The sequence below is a fragment of the Caloenas nicobarica genome, chromosome 1 (assembly GCF_036013445.1).
Source record: "Caloenas nicobarica isolate bCalNic1 chromosome 1, bCalNic1.hap1, whole genome shotgun sequence".
Classification (NCBI taxonomy): domain Eukaryota; kingdom Metazoa; phylum Chordata; class Aves; order Columbiformes; family Columbidae; genus Caloenas; species Caloenas nicobarica.
In genome coordinates, this window is record NC_088245.1 from 15,790,642 (window position 1) to 15,812,813 (window position 22,172).

The 22,172-nt window shown below is 38.6% G+C and overlaps 1 protein-coding gene across 1 annotated transcript in view; it reads right to left on the reverse strand.

Annotated features, from left to right (window-relative positions):
* Positions 1-22,172, reverse strand: part of COG5 (component of oligomeric golgi complex 5) — a 186,545-nt gene that overhangs the window by 91,736 nt on the left and 72,637 nt on the right. Inside the window, exon 7 of the mRNA XM_065658674.1 lies at positions 16,130-16,260. Within this exon, the coding sequence (XP_065514746.1) occupies positions 16,130-16,260 (131 nt within the window). The remainder of the gene's footprint in view (positions 1-16,129; positions 16,261-22,172) is intronic.

Genomic DNA, 22,172 nt, shown 5'->3' on the forward strand with positions numbered 1-22,172 from the left:
GGGTGGGACAACCCTACTCAAAGAGTATTTATACAATTAACTTCAAAACCAAAAGGGTATGACGGTTGGACTCTATGATCTTAAAAGGTCATTTCCAACCAAAACAATTCTATAATTCTATGACACTCGAACACCTGTGTCTCCCATTGCCTGTTTTAACTCTGGTGCTATTCAATATTCTCACTTACGGGCTTGCAAATGGCAGAAGAGATGACAGGATTATTAAAATTTGCAGATGATAATAAGCCACGATGGCACACAAGTTCTGCAGGTGGACAGCCTTACAACTCACAAAGACACTGTAGTCTGTACAAACTAAAGTGTCACATTAAGGCATATGGAATATGAATCCCACTCACAATCAACATGAAGTCTCTCTGGTTTAGGGGCATATACTAAATAAAAAAAAGAATCTCTGTCTTTAATTAAAAACATTTTTAGCACATATGTACAACCATACACTATGCCAGGTTTTCATGAATTCCAAGTCAAAGTCTTCATTTCTGTGGAGAAAAAAAAAAAAAAAGAAACCCACAAACCTAGAGGTAGAAATTAACACTTAAAACATCGTGACAAGTAATATTAGTTGCTTGATCTTGCCCAGAATCTGCAGAGCAGTAGTATAAGTGGCTACTACTTAGTGGTCAAGTTCTTTATTGACTTATGCTTTGTGTAAAATTACACCAAATTTAAGACAGAAGCCTACAAGAAGGAAGGAAAATGGATTCTGAACTCTATAAACTGAAACAGAAATTGGCTTTGCCAGACTTCCTCTGAATACTCAGAGCCAAGGTAAAACACTTCCATTTGTATAAAATATTTTTTTAAATTGCTTCAGGAAAACTACTGCAATTACAATTCACTTCCTCATTCATTATTAAAATTCAGTTGTTATCCCCCTAGTATTTTCCCTTGTTTCAATGACACGTAAACTGTGAACTTAACTACCATGAAATATAAATAAGGCCACAATGTGTTATGGAAAACAAAGATGCAAATATCCCTTATAGAAATTGGAATGCATAATAATACTACATGTGAAACACATGACAGCGTGTTAGAACGTTCAGTACTTTTACCCGGGGCACACTGTATTTACTAGTATAATTTTCAAGAAAAAAAAGGGAATTAATTACTTGTTCATAAAAATTGTATACAGATGCAATGGAAATAGTGCTTACAGGAGGAGTTTAGTGTGCAAGAAAAATTATACCTGGGCACAACTTGTTGGAAATAAAAAAACCAAACAACTTTGAACAGAAGTAAAAGCTATGTTAAAACTTAGCTTCTCTAAAGAGAAAATCCCAAAGGTGTTCCATAAAATTTTAAGATTTCTAAACTGAATAGAGAACATATAAATACAGACCTGATTATAAACAAATTTGTATCTTAAAACAATATGCATGAGATCAATTTTCAGATGTTCACAAGCAAGACCATTATTTCAATGATCTACTTCATTTTTGCAGCAGCTTTGCTGTGTTCAACCACCTCAGAGCAAAAACTACCTTATTTACATGGCTATATAATTTCTTTCAAAAATTTAAGACCAGTCAGTCCAATAAAGTTTAACTAGTTATCAAATCCCCTCTTTTAGAATGTCATTTACAGCTCGGAATAGTTATTATTCTTCATACCTTACGGTTCACCGTCTAATGATTTTAAGTCTGTGTCCAGCACTACACAGGTCAGACTACATGAGCACGAGGTTTCCTAGCTCACTGTGGAAGTCTATGAATTAATTAATTTTATGATTCACAGAATCACAGAACCACAGGATGGTTGGGATTGGAAGGGACCTCTGGAGATCACCTAGTCCAACCCCCCTGCTAAAGCAGGTTCACCCAGAGCAGATCACACAGGAATGTGTCCAGGCAGGTTTTGAATGTCTCCAGAGAAGGAGACTCCACAACCTCTCTGGGCAGCCTGTTCCAGGGCTCTGGCACCCTCAAAGTAAAGAAGTTTCTCCTCATATTCAAATGGAACCTCCTGTGCTTCAGTCTGTACCCGTCGTCCCTCATCCTGTCGTTGGGCACCACTGAAAGGAGTCTGGTCCCATCCTCTTGACACCCACCCTTGATATTTATAAACATTGATGAGATCCCCTCTCAGCCTTCTCTTCTCCAGGCTGAACAGGCTCAGGTCTCTCAGTCTCTACTCATGAGAAAGATGCTCCAGACTCCTAATCATCTTTGTAGCCCTCTGCTGCACTCCCTCCAGTAATTCCTTGTCCTTCTTAAACTGGGGAGCCCAGAACTGGCTGCAGTACACCAGATGCGGCCTCACCAGGGCAGAGGAGAGGGGGAGGAGAACCTCCCTCGACCTGCTGGTCACACTTTTCTTAATGCACCCCAGCATACCATTGGCCTTCTTCGACACAAGCTCACATTGCTGACTCATGGTCAACCTGCTGTCGACCAGAACTCCCAAGTACTTCTCTGCAGTGCTGCTTTCCAGCAGGTCCACCCCTAACCTGTACTGGTGCCTGGGGTTATTCCTCCCCAGGTGCAGGACCCTACGCTTGTCCTTGTTGAATTTCATCAGGTTCTTCTCTGCCCAGTCCTCCAGCCTGTCCAGGTCTCACTGAATGGTAGCACAGCCTTCTGGTGTGTCAACCCTTCCTCCCAGTTTGGTATCGTCAGCAAACTTGTTGAGGGTACACTCAGTCTCCTCATCCAGGTCATTGATGAATAGGTTAAACACGACTGGACCCAGTACTGACCCCTGGGGAACCCCACTAACTACGGGCCTCTAACCAGACTCTGCCCCGTTGATCACAACCCTCTGAGCTTTGCCATCCAGCCAGTTCATGATCCGTCTCACCGTGCATTCATCCAGCCCACATTTCCTGAGCTTTCCTGATTTCTTTATAACCTACAGTGAAGCAACATAAACTTTATGTTTTCCCACTGCACCAGGTATGAGAACACTGTCAGAGGGTCTCCGTGAAGAATGCTACTTAGTATTAAGAAGAAAAATATCTTTGATCATAAGTTTAATTCTAAGGTGTGGTAGAAGTGCTGATGCCTGGCTAAATTAAGGGGAGTTAGTTTTCCAAATGTATAGAAGAATGGCCTGTAGCAACGCAGCAACTGAAATAGTCTTTAGTGTGTGGAAATGTTTGTATTTAGTTGCAGAGGACTTTGAAACTCAGATTCCTAGTTAGCATTTTAAAAGGGGATAAAACAAGAATCAAATAGAAAGAAAGACAATCTAAAAGGCCTCATGCATTAACATCTCCTTAGGCAGAAGAAAAAGTCTGCAGCAAAAAGCAACTGAGTGACATTAATGCCATATCGAAAGTTTCTATTGGCTGATGCATTTGTGCTTCAGGAATTTTTTTTTCAATATGCAGTACCCAAAAACCAAAGAATAATAATAAATAAATACTGACCTAGATCTGAATTCAGGCAAATGCTTCATCTAACATTAATAGTAAAAAACAAGGTGACTGAGGCTTTCTTAAGGTAAGTCAGTGCTTACATCCCAATAACAGCAAAGACAGCAGCACTACGCAGTAATAGCCAAATCTTCTACAATACTGACCAAGTACCGCAAGACAAATAAAATTTTTTGGACAACAAATCAGTAGGATTTCAGAACAAGTCTCCAGGGAAGAGTAAAACCTGCAGTGCAGGAGAACATATGGCACCCTCCCATCCTCCTCGCTGGTAACTCCTACTCCAGCACACATTCCTCCCCAAATGCACATATTAATACACTTTAGCTTTGCTCACATACAGTGCTGGAGGAGGGAGGGGGAAAGACTGAGCACAGTTCATCTTCCAGCTTCCCTTCCTCCCCACTCCTGGAGTGAAAGAGTCACACAAAAATAAGCACCGTCTGAGCTCTGGAGAAGGAATACGTATCAGCACCCAAGAACCGTTGTTACATGTAAGCTTTACGACCAAGAGAGCAGAATGAAAATACCCACACGCTGCCCATCTCCCTTGCAGCGTGGGCACACGCTGCTGTGCTTATGTTCCTGAAGACGATCAGAGGCAGCAACAGCCGTACGCACTTCAGCACGGTTCAGCAGCCAGAGGACAAGGGATATATTTTGGCATGAACTAATCCTGGCTACATTAAACAAAACACTATCATGGCCATCTTTGCTACTACGTTATCTCTACTATGCTGTTGAGATCCTCCCTAAAATTTAGGCTTCTGAAACACACGCTCAGGCACTTCCTGAGTAGTCCTGTTTTCCCAACAGTATTCACCAAGGAATTCATCACTCCCTGCTGAGCTACAAAGCCTTTCGCTCTGGAAAACACACCGTATGCAGGGCAAAACTACATCTCTCAACATGAACCAAGGGGACCTGCAAAAATCTGCACATTTGGATCTCTGGCACCAGATCTCTTCAGAAGTTACTGTGCTTTCCTTTCTTCTGCAGTTCCAGTATGTTTACCCAGCAGAAATGCTGAACCTGTCTCAGGATTCGAGTTACTGATTATTCAAGTAATTGCTCAAACAATATTCACCTTATTGTATGTGAAGAAATACAACACTTTGTTAAAGAGTTTGGAAAAGAGTTGATCCCAAAATTCTTAAAAGTCCATTTAATGAAATTTAATATCATATTATATATCCATATATTATATATTCATATTATTATTCATATTATATATTCATATAATATACGTCACACTATATTATACATATATTCTAAAACTTGATCAAGTTAGAATGGTAATATGCAAATTGAACTTCATCAGTTTAATAAACTGCCACAGAAAAACTGAGCAGCTAAAACAATGTCTGCCTTTTTTTGCTTTTTTATAACATAAAGCAGCATTTATGCTATTTGTTGCAGCTGTCTTCTTTTTTTTAATTCAGACTAGCAAACGTAAAGCAGCGCTTTGTGAGAAGAAAAACAGTAAAGGAAAAAATGACAGTTTAGATAGTGATGGATTCTTTGGGAAAGGCACTGAAAAAAGTCATGGCACAAAAATATTTGTGGAAAAATCAGACAGAGTTTTCACTTAATAAAAGCTTAGTGACTTTAAGGACTAAACTATTTTCAATTAAATACGTATAGCGTACATAGTTGCAGTAACATTATTGTTTACTTCAGTTAATTCTACCTCGTTCCAAAGAATTTTAAGATATTAAAAAAAGGCAACAATCCCCGATTAGGTATTAGAATTTCAGCCAAAAACATGACTAAACACTTGTATTACTGTATGCATCACATTAATATTACATGAATTATTGAAGATTGATTAAATATGCATGTGTCTATCCAAGCAGGTTATTCCTCAAAACGCAGTCTCCTGCTTTCTGCTATTTCCAATATTTGTTCAAAGTTGCTGCCTTTCAGCCTATGCCTTATACCAACTAGATCCAAATTCCTTACACCATGGCACACTACCTGCCACCGAGGGAAGGGAAAAGGGAAAGACTGTTTCATGCTTCATTTGCTTTTGACACCACCTCACTGGGGCTGTCTTCTTTGCAGGTGGACAAAAATGACTCTGTGGAACACGTGTCCAGCAAATGTACAATTAACAGCCATGGACACCAACAGGTGATCAACAAGACACGTCACTCCCTTGGCCAGGCCACCCAAACCCCTGAGCCAACACCTCCTGAGCGGGGTGCAGGGGACACTCAGGGCAAAGGGGGAGGCAGCCATGGTCCCATGGCAAAGGGCAAAGGGGGAGGCAGTGGGAGCACCTCGGACACCAACACAGGACTCCCACGTGGCAGGTGGCAGGTTGGAAATCAATCGACGTACAACAGCAAGATGGCCAATGTGAGCGGACTTTTTAATTTGGATGCTTTTGAAAGCGTTCTGAGACCTAGGTAAATGGAAGTATAATGGCACCCAGCTGAAGGATGGAGGATAATAGGAGGGCGGTACGTCCTCACCCTGAACAAGCACCTGCCAAGGCACTACAACAGAAGCCGCTGCCGTTGCCATCATCCCAGCGGAGGGAGTCAGGCAATCCAAATCTGGGAAACAATGGTAATTTCATTTCTCAGTTCTCTGCGTTAATGTGATTTGAAGAAAGAAAAAATCCACAGGACAGGAAAAAAATGTTCTCTAATCTGGTCCTAATTAAATTTGAAAGTTTTGTTGAAACCATAATATGAATCATAGCCTCTGATACAGAGTGACAAATTTCTCCCAATACTACCTCCTCATAAAAAAGGAAACCTGTGCATTTTGTATGTTTTACTAATAGAGACTTTGTAACTTCACTATTTGGTGCATAATAACCTTTCAACTTTATAAGGACCAAACCAGACACTGAATACTGCAGAAGCTCATCAGAAGCAGCTGTGGAGCTGCACAGCTGCACGGCCACATACCCACCACACGGCTGGGCAGGGAAACCCCTCGCAAGAGCCTCTGCCTGGGAAAGGATGGAAGGCGAGGGGCCCTTCCACGCCCAGTCAGCCAGCCCTGGACCTCACTCCCACACCTGGAAACTTTTTAAAGAACTAAAATTGACATCAGTTTTACAATGCTTATTCTCCTTTAACTGCAATATATTTCAAAAGATAAACCATTACAGTTGCAGATATTACTGGGTGAGAAAACAGAAGCTTACAGGATCTATTTAAGAAAAAAAGTTATTTTCATAAAGCGAAAGCCCAGCATTTTCATGAAACAAGGCCTGTTAAACAGGGCCAGTGTTGCCTAATTGTTAAAGCATAGAATCTTGCAAACTCAAATACCTTCCAACTTCTTGTCATTTAGAACTTTTCTGTATTTGCCCACCTGTGGAATGAGGTTTGCTAATACCTGCCTAAACCACCTACTAGACAGTTTGTGAGGGATTTTCTGAATTATGCTGCCAAAGTGCAAACCAGAACATTTAATAAAAGAGGATCGATATTCAGAAAGTAACATGTTCCAATATTTAAAGAGTGGCTACAAAGGAGACTTCCTTTTAACAAGGAATCACATAGAAAAGATGAGGGGTAATGGGTACGAGTTACTCCTGAGAAGATTCCGATTAGACACAAGAGGGAAATTTTTCACTATTAGAACAATCAGCCATTGGAATAATCTCCCCGGGGAAATGGTGGATTCCCCAACACTGGACACTTCTAAGATTCAGCTGGACAAGGTGCTGGGCCATCTTGTGTAGAATGTGCTTTCGCCAGGAAATGTTGGACCAGATGATCCTTCATGTCCTTTCCAACCTGGTATTCTATGATTCCATGTGACACAGGGTCCTCTGCACATTTATAACAGTAAATTGTACTCTAATACTGAGCAGGAAAGCCCTAGATATTACCTTTATTTTAAAATCCTTCTGTTTTCAAAATATTGCTATTGAACTTGCCCGTATGTTCCAATAACTATAGCTCTCATGAGTCTTCTATATGAATGGTAGCTGAAAATAATCTTGAAACACAGATATTTGAAAAAGTTACTATTTGAACTACATTAGCACAGTGCAGCTTCATTCCGAGACCAAAAACCGTTTGTACTGAAAAGAGAAACTATCACAAGTTAACTTGCTACTTCTTCCTTGTTTTGCTTATTTTTGCCCCCTTTTTTTTTTGCTTTCAGTACCATCCTAATTTCTACATACAAGATGTATTAAAGATCAAGTATCTTAAATGCAGAAGTTCCTACAAGTGCAAAGAGCCCAAGTACTGAGCAGTCAGTCACACACTCTCATTTGTACCTGCGTTCTGAGGCCTCAGGCACTTAGATCCCTAATGGTTTATTAACAAGGCCTCCGTATTTTCTCTCTACACCAACGCTGGAGTTACATATCCATTAATCTCAAGCAAAGAGGCATCCTTTAAATCTTGTTCATGTTTTCACACTCAAAGCATATCTTCTCTGATTTAACAACATGATCTGATAAGAGATGTCAAACATCCGACGAAACAAGTACTACAGCCAGCATGTTTCCTTGCCTGTTCTTGGATTACCATCTTTTGCCATAGTCACCTATATAACACTGTATATTGCACTAACATCTCACTGATTTTCTTTCTGGCTATACTAAGTTAAAGAAGCATTAACACATAGGAATAATTAATAGTTTTTCTTTTCCTACGGATTTGGAAATACTTTTTGCATCTGTATAATAAAACACAGAACGAACAACTAAAGAATTATGCACAGAAACGCCTAAAGTAATTTTATTATTATTGTTGTTGTTATTACTACTGCTACTAAAAATATTTTAATATATGTTATATCAAGATTCCACCTTTCTTTTTTTATGCACACTTTTAGTCCTTGTATGCAGAGGTTGCAAGCTGAAAATAAAAGTGAACTATACTGAAGCCAGACAGTCATTTTAGCTATTCCAAGATTCAAAACATTCTATCATCTGTTCCTATGGAAACTGAAAGGATATTCTAGGTTATATCAGTATCAGCCGATTATGCTGCAGAGAAATCTGTGGTTTATTTTAATCCATAGTTCAGAGGTATAAATTCATGCTTAGTGTTTAGCTTGGTGATTTTGAATTACTGAAGCATGGTTAACACCTCAGTTCCATGAGATCGCACTTTAAGATAAAACGAACTCTTTTTAGATGAGAATAGTAAGAGGAAAATTTCATAAGGTTTGGTTAATCCCCATGAAGTTTACCATTCGGATGTAGGTTATAACTAACGCACACATGGAAGATATTTTTTAGTTGGTAGATGAGCAATACCTTGCTATACCACATCTTAACAGAATAGTTTAAGGAAGAAATAGTTCAGATTTATCAAAAACTCCCTTAATAGTGTCATGCACCAGATGGCCAGATGAAGGAATCTGATTTGGCAAGTTAACAAGACCACAAAATCCATAATCACAATATTGAAGATGAAAAATAAAATTGAATAATGCAACATGAGTATGCTTCTGTGACAAAGAAACTTATAGGTTAGGATAGAGTAAAACTTGTAAAGGTGTATAAACACATGCAGTGAAAATTCTCTATATGCATACAGAACTACTGTAAAAGAAAAAATAGAAACAGTATGAGCTAGTAGGATTTTAATTAAACAGACTCAAATGCCACTGTGATCTTTTACAATGAAAACCAATATGACAGCTGTAACGTTGAAATAAGTCTTTGCTGTCTAGATTAGAATAACAAAAAGCAGTAAAATGGGTGGCTAATTTAAATTTAAATGGTGAATTTAAATAAAAGCTTTGGATCTCATTGTCTGTTTTCACTAAGCAAAACTAGATGATTTAAAGTTAACTATAGCTACCACCCTCACCCTATGACAAAAGTTCTCCTTTTTACAGATAATACTTCAGTCTTCTTAGTCTAGATTCAAGTAATTGACTTCAAACTGAATAATCAAAAATGCCTTCCATTTCTATATCATATCGTAGTCAATCACTTTATTATGAAACAGCAGTCTCAGTCTAGTTTCCATCAGGATCTCCTCCAGGGAATCATGATTGTGGAATAATAAGGAAACATAACATCAACCGCCTAAAGTGTACTATATTGGTTAAATTTTTGACAGTGATGAGGTTAAATTCCAGCTTCTAGCTTTCAAAGTAAAAATAAATGTCAGAAGGAAAAAAAAAGGCAATGACTACTGTTTGCCTCAAAAAAATTCATACTCTGCGTAGCATTTCCATTTCCAGACTTTTTATGAGGGTAACTTACAGTATACGGATAAAACGATGACTGGTTGTGTGCCGAATTAGAGTTCTTTTCTCCTATCTTTCTACTTTATTTGTTATTGTGATCATTTTGTAATTAATGCATATATATGCAGTTATGCACATCTATGTAACAGCAATCAATTCCATCCTGAACTACGTAAGGGCTTATATTATTTGAAAGGTATGAGACAGCTAATATGTAAAAGCAGCAAAGGGCAGGCAAAAACATCTGGAAGTTAAAATTTTTCTTTTGACTAGCACAGTACAACAGTGTGGGCAAGGTAACATATCCTAAGCTAAATGAACTAAAGATAAACATGAAGAGGTCCACTATACAACTGTGGGACACACAAAGTGACCTTCTCCTATGACACTAGACTTTGTTCTGCAGTCCAGCATGGCTCCAAGGCGCCAACAACTTTAGACACCATATTCATACACTTGCACAGTGCTCTGGTTTTAATAAAAACAAGACCAGTTTCTCTTTTAGTGAATTTTCCTTTCAACTAAGTTCTTCTAAGTAACTGCACTTTTCTGAATTTGGCTACATGTTTTTGCAGACAAGAGCTGATAACATAGCAATGGAATGCAGAATACTGATAAAAATGCACATCCCATAAGTGAGAGGGGCGTATTTGCAAGGAGGGGTGAACAGAACATGTGACTAAAATTGACCAACTGAGTATTCCATCCCATAATTGTCATACACCCTATAAAAGAGGGTGATCACGAGGGTCTCACTCTCTTCGACCATGGCTGGTATCTGAAGAGGACCCTTCCTGTTGTCCCTGCAATCCGAGGCCGGGATCCAGACCCTGCATCCCTGAATCCAGTTCCTGTTTACTGTGGAGTCCAGACCAGGACTTCCGTGTGCCTGCCCTGGAGCAGCCGGCTCCGCCAGACAATGCCGAGCTGTGCTGGGAAATTCAAGATTGGTTTTGTATATTTTGTATTATTTTATCTATTTTATTAGTAGCATTAGTAAAGCATTTTTCACTTTTTCCAACTTGCAAGTCCGTCTCTCTTTTCCTCCTATTCCCTTTCCTTAATGGGGAGGGGTGGGGGGTTGGGTAACAGAGAGCATCTGCCACGGGTTATTGTTGCCCTGCATTCAACAGTGACACACAGCCCATTTTACTATAAAGTATTTAAATCTGAAGATGACACTAAGCTAGCGAAAACTAGCAAGCGCTCTTTGATTTAAATCAGAGTGTTAAAACACCATAAACTAATCTAGAAAAAAAAAGAGTATTTCAGTGAAATACATATTCTTACTAAAGTATGCAAGATGGAAAATGAGAAATAAGATCGCAGGGTCTTGCCCAGACAGTAGTGCTGCAAGAGCCACCCATGCCTTTGGTAGTAATAATACAAATAGCTCAAGAATGCAACACTATCATCTTCTTTCAAAGTTCACCAAAAAAGTGAAAAAGGGAGCCCAATGCCAGCCATTCCTAGTGTCTGAATATCTCGAACACCTACAAGTGCATTTGCACAACTGGAAAATGCTGCCACAGGATAATAAAGAGCATGTATCATTTAAGGTCCTTGACATTAAACACTGTCCTATGAAGGATTTAAGACTAATTGCACCAATCTTGCTGTAAAACTGCAAGTTGTACTTCTCCTACCAAGCACTGAGCTCAGAGGACCCTGAAATGAAAGAAATTATGGAACTTCTTGATGATGATGTCTGCAAAAATGGTCAATTATGCACATACTTTCCCCTCCAAACCCTTGGGGATAACAAAGAAGATCTATTGTTAGAGATCCTCAACATGAGATTAAATGCTGGTCTATGAAAGATTTCAGATTAATTTCATCGATTTTGCCATAACATTGCAAGATGTTCTACATAAGCTTAGGGAACCCTGAGCTGAGATAAACTGAGCAACTCCTTGATAATCACCTCCAGACAACTGGTTAATTATGCAAATACTTCATCCTCTCATCATTTTTTTCAGGTGCTAAATAGTGTTATTAAGAACAATCATGCATATACATCTAGTTAATAACTTTGTAATGTGAAAAAAATGCTATACTTGTCCCAGAGATGACAGCTTAGAGGAAAGGTTCAGTATGAAAAAGAATGCAAAACAAAACAAATTCTACTCAGCGAGTTAAAATACGAAAATTCAAAATGCCCACAAGTATGCTCAAAGTGACAATAGTATAAAGATGTTACACTGAAATTAAATGAGACATTTTTGTTCAGATTGTACTGTTTAAAACTTCATCCTGTGTATAGAAATCCACCATTTGAACATTTTGCAGAAGCAGAGTTTAGGATTAATTTATATTGGGGTTTTTTTAATTCTTCTTTATTCCATGAGGTTGTAATTAGCAAAACTCTTCATTTTGGTGAAAAAAAAAAAAAAAAAAAAAAAAGAGAAGTGTATTACAAAAAAAAAACCTCAGGCAAAATTCAACATTCATTTGGACAAAACATAGTTATTAAGCTTTGCTTATTTTTTGCTTTCTCTAACATGATCAAGAAACTTCACTACATGATTACCAGAACAATTTCAGTGAATTATAAGTGAATTTAACTCTCTCCAGACCCATGCTGGGCAGGAAAATAAACTTGCTCACATCTTAAAAAAGATAAACTGGGTAACAAACATCACATAATTTATCTAAAACCTTCCTTAAACAAAATAGTCAGACGCCTATTCATCATTCCATGAGACAAATAAGGAAAAACGTTACTATTTGTGGTCAAAGATACAGAATGTTTCTGTGACACACAAAAGGACAAACTGTATTTAAGGTGCAAACCCAAGGAAATCCGAGTTCTACTCTCTTCTCCACACCATGTCTTTTTTGACCTAAATGGATATTTTATACATTAATTAATCTTTAAAGATATCACAGTCCTCTCCGTGATCTTAACTAATTAGTAAAGTCTGTATCAATAAAGTCAAAAGCAAGAGCAAAAGTTCCTAACCCAATTCACATATACGAGTACATGTATGTGAAAATCCTTCCTTCTTACACATAGCTGTTTTTAAAGCAGTGAACTTAGCTCAGAACTAGGGCTACCTCTGCAGAGGAGTAGGGATGGAGGAGATGAAAATGCGCCTCTTTTCTGCACACACATGACCTGGCTCCTAATGCTACCAGCCTTATAATTACCTGATGGAACTAAGTTTGGGCATCCCCGGCTGTAAGAAGAAAAGTCCCACACTAAGAACGACAATATGTAGCAGAAACAGTTTCCAGCATGAGCGAAGTTGCAGAGAAAGTTTTTTTCTTTGCAAGTATAGTAGCCACAACACTGTGTCTGGCAAAACTGTTCTGCCTGGAACTGAGCTATGATAATCGTAACAAATTTCTCTTTTTCCAATTGATTTCTTATTATTCATCTCTGCTTTACACAATATAATGCTGTTGAATAAAGGGGTGAAGTGGTGTCAAGAGCAAATCTAGATCCCTCTGTCAAGGGTTCATCCTGTGAGCAAAAGAAATGCTTGGGATGTTTTAGGCGGTTGCAAGATGGATATATACCTCTTTTTTTCTTTTTTAAAGCAGAAAACATTGCTGTCTCTTCTCTTAGAATGCTGGCTTTAATAAAGTTCTAGACCTAACTCTGTTAAAGCAGCCTCTCCTGCTTTCTGTACTAACTGCCATTAACCTGCTTCCAGCATGAAGGAAAGCTACCAAGGAGTTTAGGACTAAGCACTAAGGACGGGGTCCGAACCCATTTTCTTGATACTGTTCTGTGGGTCACAGAAGAGCATCAATCTGTGCGTTGTTCCCTAGCAATGCGCAACAAAGCATACATGACAATAAACAACCTGCCCATAGCCACTAGTACCCCTGCTTGATCGAGTTTGCTATTTTTTGTATTACTTTTGTCAACAAGAGCAAAGAGGGCTTACCCGTTCTAAAAGGATTAGGAAGACAAGCGTGGCTGGCAGCTCTGTGAAAGCCTGTTAAGCCTAGACATGCTACCAGACACCTCTAGTTTACACCCAGACGGCAGCTCTAAAGATACCACCATGAATATCAGTGGAGGACTTTACTTCTGAAGCAGCCAATGGCTAATGCCACACGTCCAAAGGAAGAGGGAAAGAGTTTTTTTTTTTTCTGAGAAACACACAGATGCCACAGTGATGGACATGCAATAAAAACGTGAATTACAACACTGAGAAAAAGACAACGTATGTGCTTTCACATGCTGCTGCTGGTGGTTATTGGGGAATCTGGGATCAGCTCATTAGTATGTGACTTATACATCATTAAATAAATAATCAAAACAACAAAAACAGTTTCTTACTTAAACAAAGGACATAAATCAAAATGTTGAAAGGGGCACTTTAAACTTTTTAGCTCTGTTCTTTTTGTCAGAGTAACTTCTAGCAGCATCTCTGAAAAATGAAGCTGAATTCTAGAGAAGACATTCACCAAATTCTAAAGACTTCTGCTTAAGAGGAGATACTTATAGGTTGTTTGCTGTTGGTTTTTTTGTTGTTGTTGTTTATTTGGGTTTTTGTTAAGTATTTCCACTTCCTGCTTCTCTTCCAGGTGGACACTGAAGTACTCCTAAATGGACACATAAGACTTTCTTTTTAAGGCATTGCTGAAAAGTGCTAGATGAAATACAGAAATAAGCTCGCTGTTATGTAGGCAACTGATCTCATGTATTACTTACACAGCAGATCAAAACAAAACCTGGACAAACACAGATGCACTATTCTCAAAGGTACAGAGCTGGCTACCAGAAGAGATGCTAGCCCATCTGAGGAATTCTGTGGTACAAAACGCAGAGGAAAAGATGAAGATCCCATGCCCTCTTAAGGGAAATCTCAGGGCTTGGAAAGCATAAAAGTAAACCAGCTTGTCAATACAACATACAGCTACAATAATAAGAACAAAAGACACACTATGTGCTAGTCATATTTCAAACTCTAGATTTCTTTAGCAATACAAGCATGCGTGTTTTCTAAAGCACACTATTTTTCCAACATTAAATTTGCGAATCGTCTCCAACAACAAACCTGTGAAGCGTAGGCCAACACCTCCTCATGAAAACATCTCCACTTCTGATATGACTAAGCACTAATAATGTTCTTCCAAACAATCTTCCATTTGCTGGAAACAGGCCCCTGGCTAAAGCACAACAGGCACATACTGTAATAATCTCTTGATTACCTGCATACAGCCTGGAACATCTAATAAATCTGTCTATTTTTCAAGTGGAGTGGGATTGATTTCCCCAGGGTTTCCTTGTCAGTTCCGTTTTAGTACTTAATATGAAGAGAAAATTATTAGAGAAGGTCAAATCTGACATGAAAAACTAGGAGTACACACTGATGAAGACTTTCGCTACATTTAAAATAAATGTCCGTTTGTTTTTTCTTAGGCCCTATCTTTCTTCAGTCTTTATTTAACATCACATATGCTTCATAGCTTGTAACAAGCCCAATCACAGACTGGCGACATGCTCAAATAACCAGGAGTTTCAACATTTGAATAGTAATCAAGTAAAAAATGGGCTGTTTTTCCCTACCATTTTGTTATCAGTAAAGAGCCAAAGGTATTTACCACAATCATGACTTCTTATTGAAGAAAATCTCTTGAAATGAGAGGTCTAAGTAAAAGTTTGAGACATATTGATAATTTTAATCCTCAATTATCTAACCAAGCCAATTTAATAAAGAGATTTTTCTGTTCTGTATATGTTCTATTTTCATGTCAACCTTCAATTAATGCTATACTGACTTACCGGTTTAGCCACTGGTAACAAAGAGCATAAAATTGTCTTGTGCTAATCCTCGTTGTTCCCTAGTTTAAAACCCAAATTTGATAGGTACTTTTACCAGATTTTTACTCATGCTGTAGAAATGGGGATTTAAAATTCTATTTTTTTAAAGGATACTAAAAAGTATAGACAAGAGAGCATGAATTTTTAAAAGGCAAGAAGACAGCACTAAGGATACTACAAATAGTTAAATAATAGACATAGCTAGGTTATTAAAAATGTAGATAATTACGTCTAGCATGGATGAATGTAATTATGCATATTCGTTTTGATATTCCCTACAGTGAATGTTTACCTCAAAGTTTGAAATGCCCTTTAAAATTTTAATGGGAAATCTTTCAAATCTTTTCAATATATTACTGTACAGCTAAAATGTAGAAATCTTCTTACAGTTTTAAGAAACTGCATTTTTCAGATTTATCTATAAAGCTTGGTGATATTGGCAATGTAGTATACTGTGCTTAATGCAAAGTCCTATCAATCATCAAGCTTTTATCAGAGTGTTTAGAGTTAAACTCTTCATATCAGCACCTACTTTCTTCTAAATTTCAGGAGCAGATCCTGCAAAATTTTATCCTTGCAAATATTGTACAAGTTCAGTTTTGTCAACTTCTTTGGATAATCTCATGTGTGAGAATTTCTCTTGTAAGAATTTTTCATGTTTCATCTCCATTAGACAATGCTACACAAAACAAAGGAAATCAAGCCCAGAGCACTTTGACACTTGATTCTTGAAAGGAAATAAAGAAGGAAGTGTATTTTACCTGAGTCTCCACACCTTGCTCAAGTAACCTTTTAGCCTGATTTTCCACCTCAAGCCGAGCTCTTGCAATAAAAAGCAGGTCATTTTCAATTACTTCTATTCCAGACAGGTCTATCCCTTGAGAAAGGTAATCTACAAAGCAACAAAACATGCATAAGCACAGGATAATGGAGCATTTTAAACACGCTAAAACATTTAGAAGTTACAGTTATTTCCAAGGGACATTCTTACATACAACACTTGACAATACAGTACGTCAAAGTAACGTATTATACCAGAAAAACTCAAAATCAAAAGATTGTTACTCAAGAAAATCTGGCTATTGAATACATTGAATTCACTGGACTGCACTTCTCTAGACCCAAACGCTGCCAAAGAGGTGCACGGCGTGAGTTTTAGGAACTCCAGAATCCCAGTCACAGGGCAGGAAGGGGCAAGAAGTCATCTCCTTGTCCCAAAGGATTGACCAGATAATTAAACTTCTCTAACCCCTAATCTTTGAATAAGCAAAATTTACTCCAAGATCTGAAATTCCAGGTGTATTATGCATTAATAGATTTACATTATACTCCATATATTTAAACTGCACTTCTAAAATTTTGGGATCAAACACGGAAGAATGGCAAGAAAATAAAACAATATTTTTTTCATTTTTGACCACGGAAACATCACAGAATTTATTATAGGCATGGAAACCACCATCAGAAGGGTATCTACAGGTTACTGGGCTGGACTGGAGACTGCAGCAAGAAAATCTATTCAAACTCAAACTTTTGTCACTAGCTACATAGATTTGGCCAAATCACTTCATCTTTCACTAATAGCCACCTAGTAATAAGAGCACTCCAGCATGTAGAAAATCCAACATTTCATCTCCCTTTATCAAAGGAGATGTGAATATGTGTCATCCTTTCTCCCAGACACAATTACTTTCTTTTTAAAGGGGGCAACATTATAAAGCCTATTCTTTGGATTATTTAGGCTTTTCACGTGAGACAATTTTAGATTTAAAACACAACCCAGGGAGTGAAAATGAGGTTTTCGCTCTCCCTGAGGTCCCTGACATCTAAGTTCTCTCCTGTTGGCTCTTTGCCCAATCTTGGTCTCCTGACCTAACCCAACCAGTGACCTGTTTTTGAAAGAAGGGCTGGAGGATGCCTCTTACCAGATATCTTCAATTTGTTAGTAACACTCACTTGGAATGCAAAACCAGCATATTCAGCTTCCTACAGCTTACATTTGGCTAGAACTCAAATCATTCAAATATTATGCAATTACACCCATAACTATTGCACATTTTTGCAAATCAAACCAACTATGGCCACTGCTCTGAAATCCATATTCCTGGAATTGGAAAGCACAACCTGAGAACACCTACTGCTTTAGGGTCTTCCAAGAACAGACACACCTCTCCACTTAAACCTCTGAATTACAACATAAATTAGGTGGGAACTGGATGATCAAATTTTTAAAATGAACACTTCTGAACATGTCTGGGTGCCTTAGATTAGATCGACAAAGAAATGAAAAGGCAGTCTAGGAAGGTACTCAGTGAACCTGAGGAAGTTTCAAAGTTAAAATATTCCTTTATTTTCACTCCTTTTTTATCTTCCTCGATTTAAGTCTTCCCAATTCCCCATGTCAATGTAGCCTAGACCTTTATACTACTGCTTATCGCCAAGATAACACAGGACTATCCATTTACACATTTTTCAGGATTCTGCACAATCAAGCAGGTCTTCCACTGCTTCTTTTGAAAGAACCAATAAAACTAACAAAATAATGACCAAGGCATTTCACCTGGTGTCAGACACTTCCTCCATCAGACAATGTTCCACTATTTCTATTTATAACTAGCCCACTACCACTTCCTAATGAAGTTATCTTCCTTTCATGTCCTCCCAGTAAGTTCATTAAGGCACAGACTTAAATTCCAACTAAGCTAACTGAACTTCTAAATCTTTGCCAAATCACCTTTCACTTTAGCAGCCTATTATTTTTATTTATTCACAAAAAAACCTAATCTAAGCCTCAGATTAATTTTAGCAACCACATGTTCACAACTGAACACAAAATTCCAAGTGAGTCACTTCACAGCTATACAGAGAAGATCATCCCTGTACCTGCATATGAAAAACACCACATAAGAAAACGAAACAAAAAATTCAGAGAAGTACTGCATAAAGCTTCGTCAGCCATAACGGAAATCAACTCTCTTAACAGTACAGTATGTCAAATAGGTTTTAGTCTACTAAGAACAGGCCTGCAAATGCTTTTGTCCGCATGTGTTTGTTTAAAAACGGATCAGAGAAGTCAGAGGGCAGCCGAGCAGCAGGACAGCACATCCTCCTATTGCAGACACGCTGAAAAAGCTGCTTTTGCTGGGGGCTGCAGTGGCCCCACTTACCCATCACCTCCCTGAACCTTTTTGCTGTGACCCAGCTGTGTATCTACAGGAGGCCTTGCATATGAACCGATTAAAGCTAATATTAAACTCCCACCACCTTCAATGAGCAAGTATCTTGAATGTGAAGACAAGTTTTCTGACTCCTTCCTCTCAGTTGTACAGGAAACAAAAAAAAAGCGCAAAGAACTACTCACAGAATAAGTCTACTGCCACAGTAAATGCTGAAGGAGTTTCTTGGCAACATGCGGTTTAAAAAGGTGCAAATATAACCAAAGACCTACATAATCCACAAATACAAGATCTGCTATGGGGTTCACTTATATCATTAAATCATATTCCGCAACCGCAGGCTGCTTAAACAAAATAAAATTAAAATATGTTTCTGATCTTCTAAATACACAGAAAAATTTGTGGAAGAGAACTAAAAAAGAGACTGCTTCTCCCTGCTGTACCTTATCTCAAAATCTAAATTAAGTCATTTCAAGTGCTAAAAATCTAATCCTTCTGATGGTTTTAAGAAAGGAACAGAAAGACCACGCTGCTTCAGCTTATCCAAATACCTCCATCTGCGCCTCAGACTGGCAGCCACCTCCTGCTAAACTGCCAAAATGTGCAGCTTTGTTCCAAATTTCCTGCAATCCTAGCAAAATACTTTGAGACAACGCATTTCAGCAGGACTTCCAAACAGAGGGCCTTTCTGTGGGCCCAGTGACTAGACATGCTGCTATGGATGCTCTTAGTTGCTATTCTAACCTGTAGGGAAGCCCCAGCAATCGTATTGTACTGTAGTGAAAGCAAAAGCAGTATTTCTAAGAACAGCAGGTCTACAGCAGAAACACCTGCAAGTGTTTTCCTGCCATTCCCATGTGAGAGCAGAAGCTGCAACACCGGCAGGATATGTGCCTTTGGATAGTTTTTGTCATCTAAACAGACGACATCATGTTAGAAATTTCTGTACTTGCGTATTCTCAGGAGCGATGCTGCCATCACGATGAAACCAAGCAGAAGGGCAGCTGACACGAGGACGGTCAGATCATGACCAGAACCACGGTGCATCGAAAATATTGCAGAGGAACTTGCATATTCCAAACGGCCGATTTTAGCTAGTAAAGAAACTGTGCCACATGAAACACAACAATAATACTACCAGTTATTAACCCAGGGACCAGCAAATGTAGGATTTTGCCTCAGGCACTTGTGCAGTCATTATTCTGTTTCTTGCTGTGCACAGTCAGTCGATAAGACCATGGTCACGATCAGAGGTGAGGGTGACACAGGCCATAAGCTACTCGTGTCTTCCTCTCAGGATTTAAGCAGACACAGTATTTCATCTCCCACTTAGCACAGACTCTGGGGACTGGGGCCCAGTTTAAAACTTGCCAGCTTTCCTTCTGCTTTAACCTTACTACACTAACCATAAGAGATTTAGTGAGTACAGTGTTTATAACTGCCAGCTCTACCTTAGCAGATTTCAAAAGCACAAATACAACATTTCGTTAACTTTGAGAAGACGTGTGCTTTAAATTAATTAGGACCTAAATATCCTGTACCACCACATGGCAGGGCTGGATACAGCCAGGACGGGCATTGCCCTCTCCAGCATGGGACATGAGTCAGTTCTGCCCAGTGGAGCCCAGGATGAAATCAGGGGAGGGAGATACAGTCCTACAGCCATCCCTCCACCTCCCGTCCCCCTGATAATTCTACTTCTTTATATAGGTTCATAAACATAAAGGACAATCTGTAACTCTCTCATAAGGTGTTGGTATTGCTTCCCTTCTAACTATCACACCTTATTAAGCTTGGAAAGCACAGCTGGAAATGACTTTTTAAGGACTTCAAATACAGACTGCCTGCTGAATCCTCTTCCTGAACAAAAATACTATATGTCAAGGCAGAATAGAGTGAGCCCCAGGAATCAGTGACATTTATAATCTACCTCAGTCTAACAAAGGGTGCGAACTTTATATTTCTTAAACAAAAAGGATTTTAGTCATTAAAATTCCAAATTTTCTTGATTTACTAAACCTGAACAGCTCTTCTAATCTACTGGCTGAGATGCTTCTTAAAAATGCAGTTTTAAACCAACATTTCCCAGATAGTTAAGTAAAAGAAGTTTACTAGACAAGAGATAAACCCAATATGCATGTGGTACATTAGATAGAAAAATAATACTCTGAGCAAAACGATTAGTATTTCTTAATCTAAATGGCTCAACAACGTAGAATCTTTCTACTACATTATTTCATTTTTTGACCTCAAATACTGCTCTTTAATAATACATAATGAAGATAGGATAAAATCTGAATTCAATCTTTCTGTAGGTACTAAAATATGTTTTGGAAAAAAGATAACTATGAAGGTAGCATGCCTATGAACTTTAAAAAAAGCTGTATTATGCTCTTTATTTAGGTTGAGTTGATTTTGAGCTTCTGCTAGAAACTAGGGATCAACAGAAGTCTACTGAGGACAATCAGGTGCACCAACAAAGAGGAAACCAGGACAGTCAGTAATAAACCAGCGTGATTAGACTGCGTCACTCAAGAGGCTACTTGAGCCAAAAGATAAACCCTTCTGTGCTCTCAGAAGTAGCCTCAGTGACGCTAATAAAGAGGAGGAAGAAGGAAATTAGAAGAGCTAAAGTGCATTCCCCAGGGGCAAACACCTCAGATCAGCACCACACCCCCAAATGCATAAGTAGCAAGAATCCAATGAGAAATGAAGAGGTGTTTCATTTTGGGGGAGGGGATTAAATGAAATTAAGCCAATCCTGAAATTCTAAATAAAAAGATAAAATCATAGGTTTTTGTCTGCCTGCTTGATGAAGGTTTGTGGCTTATTTCTTTTGCATGGGTCATTTGTTTTATTTTGCTTCTGCAGTCTTAGTTACAGAAAAACGTTGGTGATATTTGTACTCTAAGGCTATTCTTTTTCCATGATGAAGAAAAATTACAATTTTGCAAGAAACTAATAATTTAAATTCCAAAAAGTCAACAGGTCCAAATGATACTCAAGAACCCTGCTGAGATTTAAGTATGCAGAAGATGAGAGGCTACCAAAACATGATTAAGAAATACTGTAGAAGATTGCTACAGCACAAACATTACAATGCACACAGCACTGCATTTGTACTGAAAATTTCTCTAGAGGTAATTAAGCATCAGAACAAATTGGTTGGAAGTGCCCATTAGAAATAGCATATTAAAAATAAAGGATGTCAAGATGGAGTAAAACCGCAATGTCATTATTACTTTAAGCTGATCTGAGCACAGGCTGCCCTGAACTGAACGCTCTCTGATTTCCACCTCCGTGCCCCTAACCTGCTGCCCCATTCTTTCACTCCACCCCAGCCTCCAAGTTTCAGCACTCATAAGAGTTTTTCTGTCGAGTTAGTTCTCACGTCAAGACATTCTCTCCTCTGACTTAGGGTGCAGACGGACGAGCACAGGGAGAGGGCAAGAACCCACGTGCAGGACACAACTTCCCCTCTCTGTGGAAGCTCATGGGTGCATTGGTAGAAGATGCTCATGAATCTGCTATTCACAATATTTACTTCTGTTATGCAAAATTAGAAGGGGCTAGACAGGTATGGTAAAAGCACATAAAATCTTTTCTACGAGGGAGAAATATTCAGTAA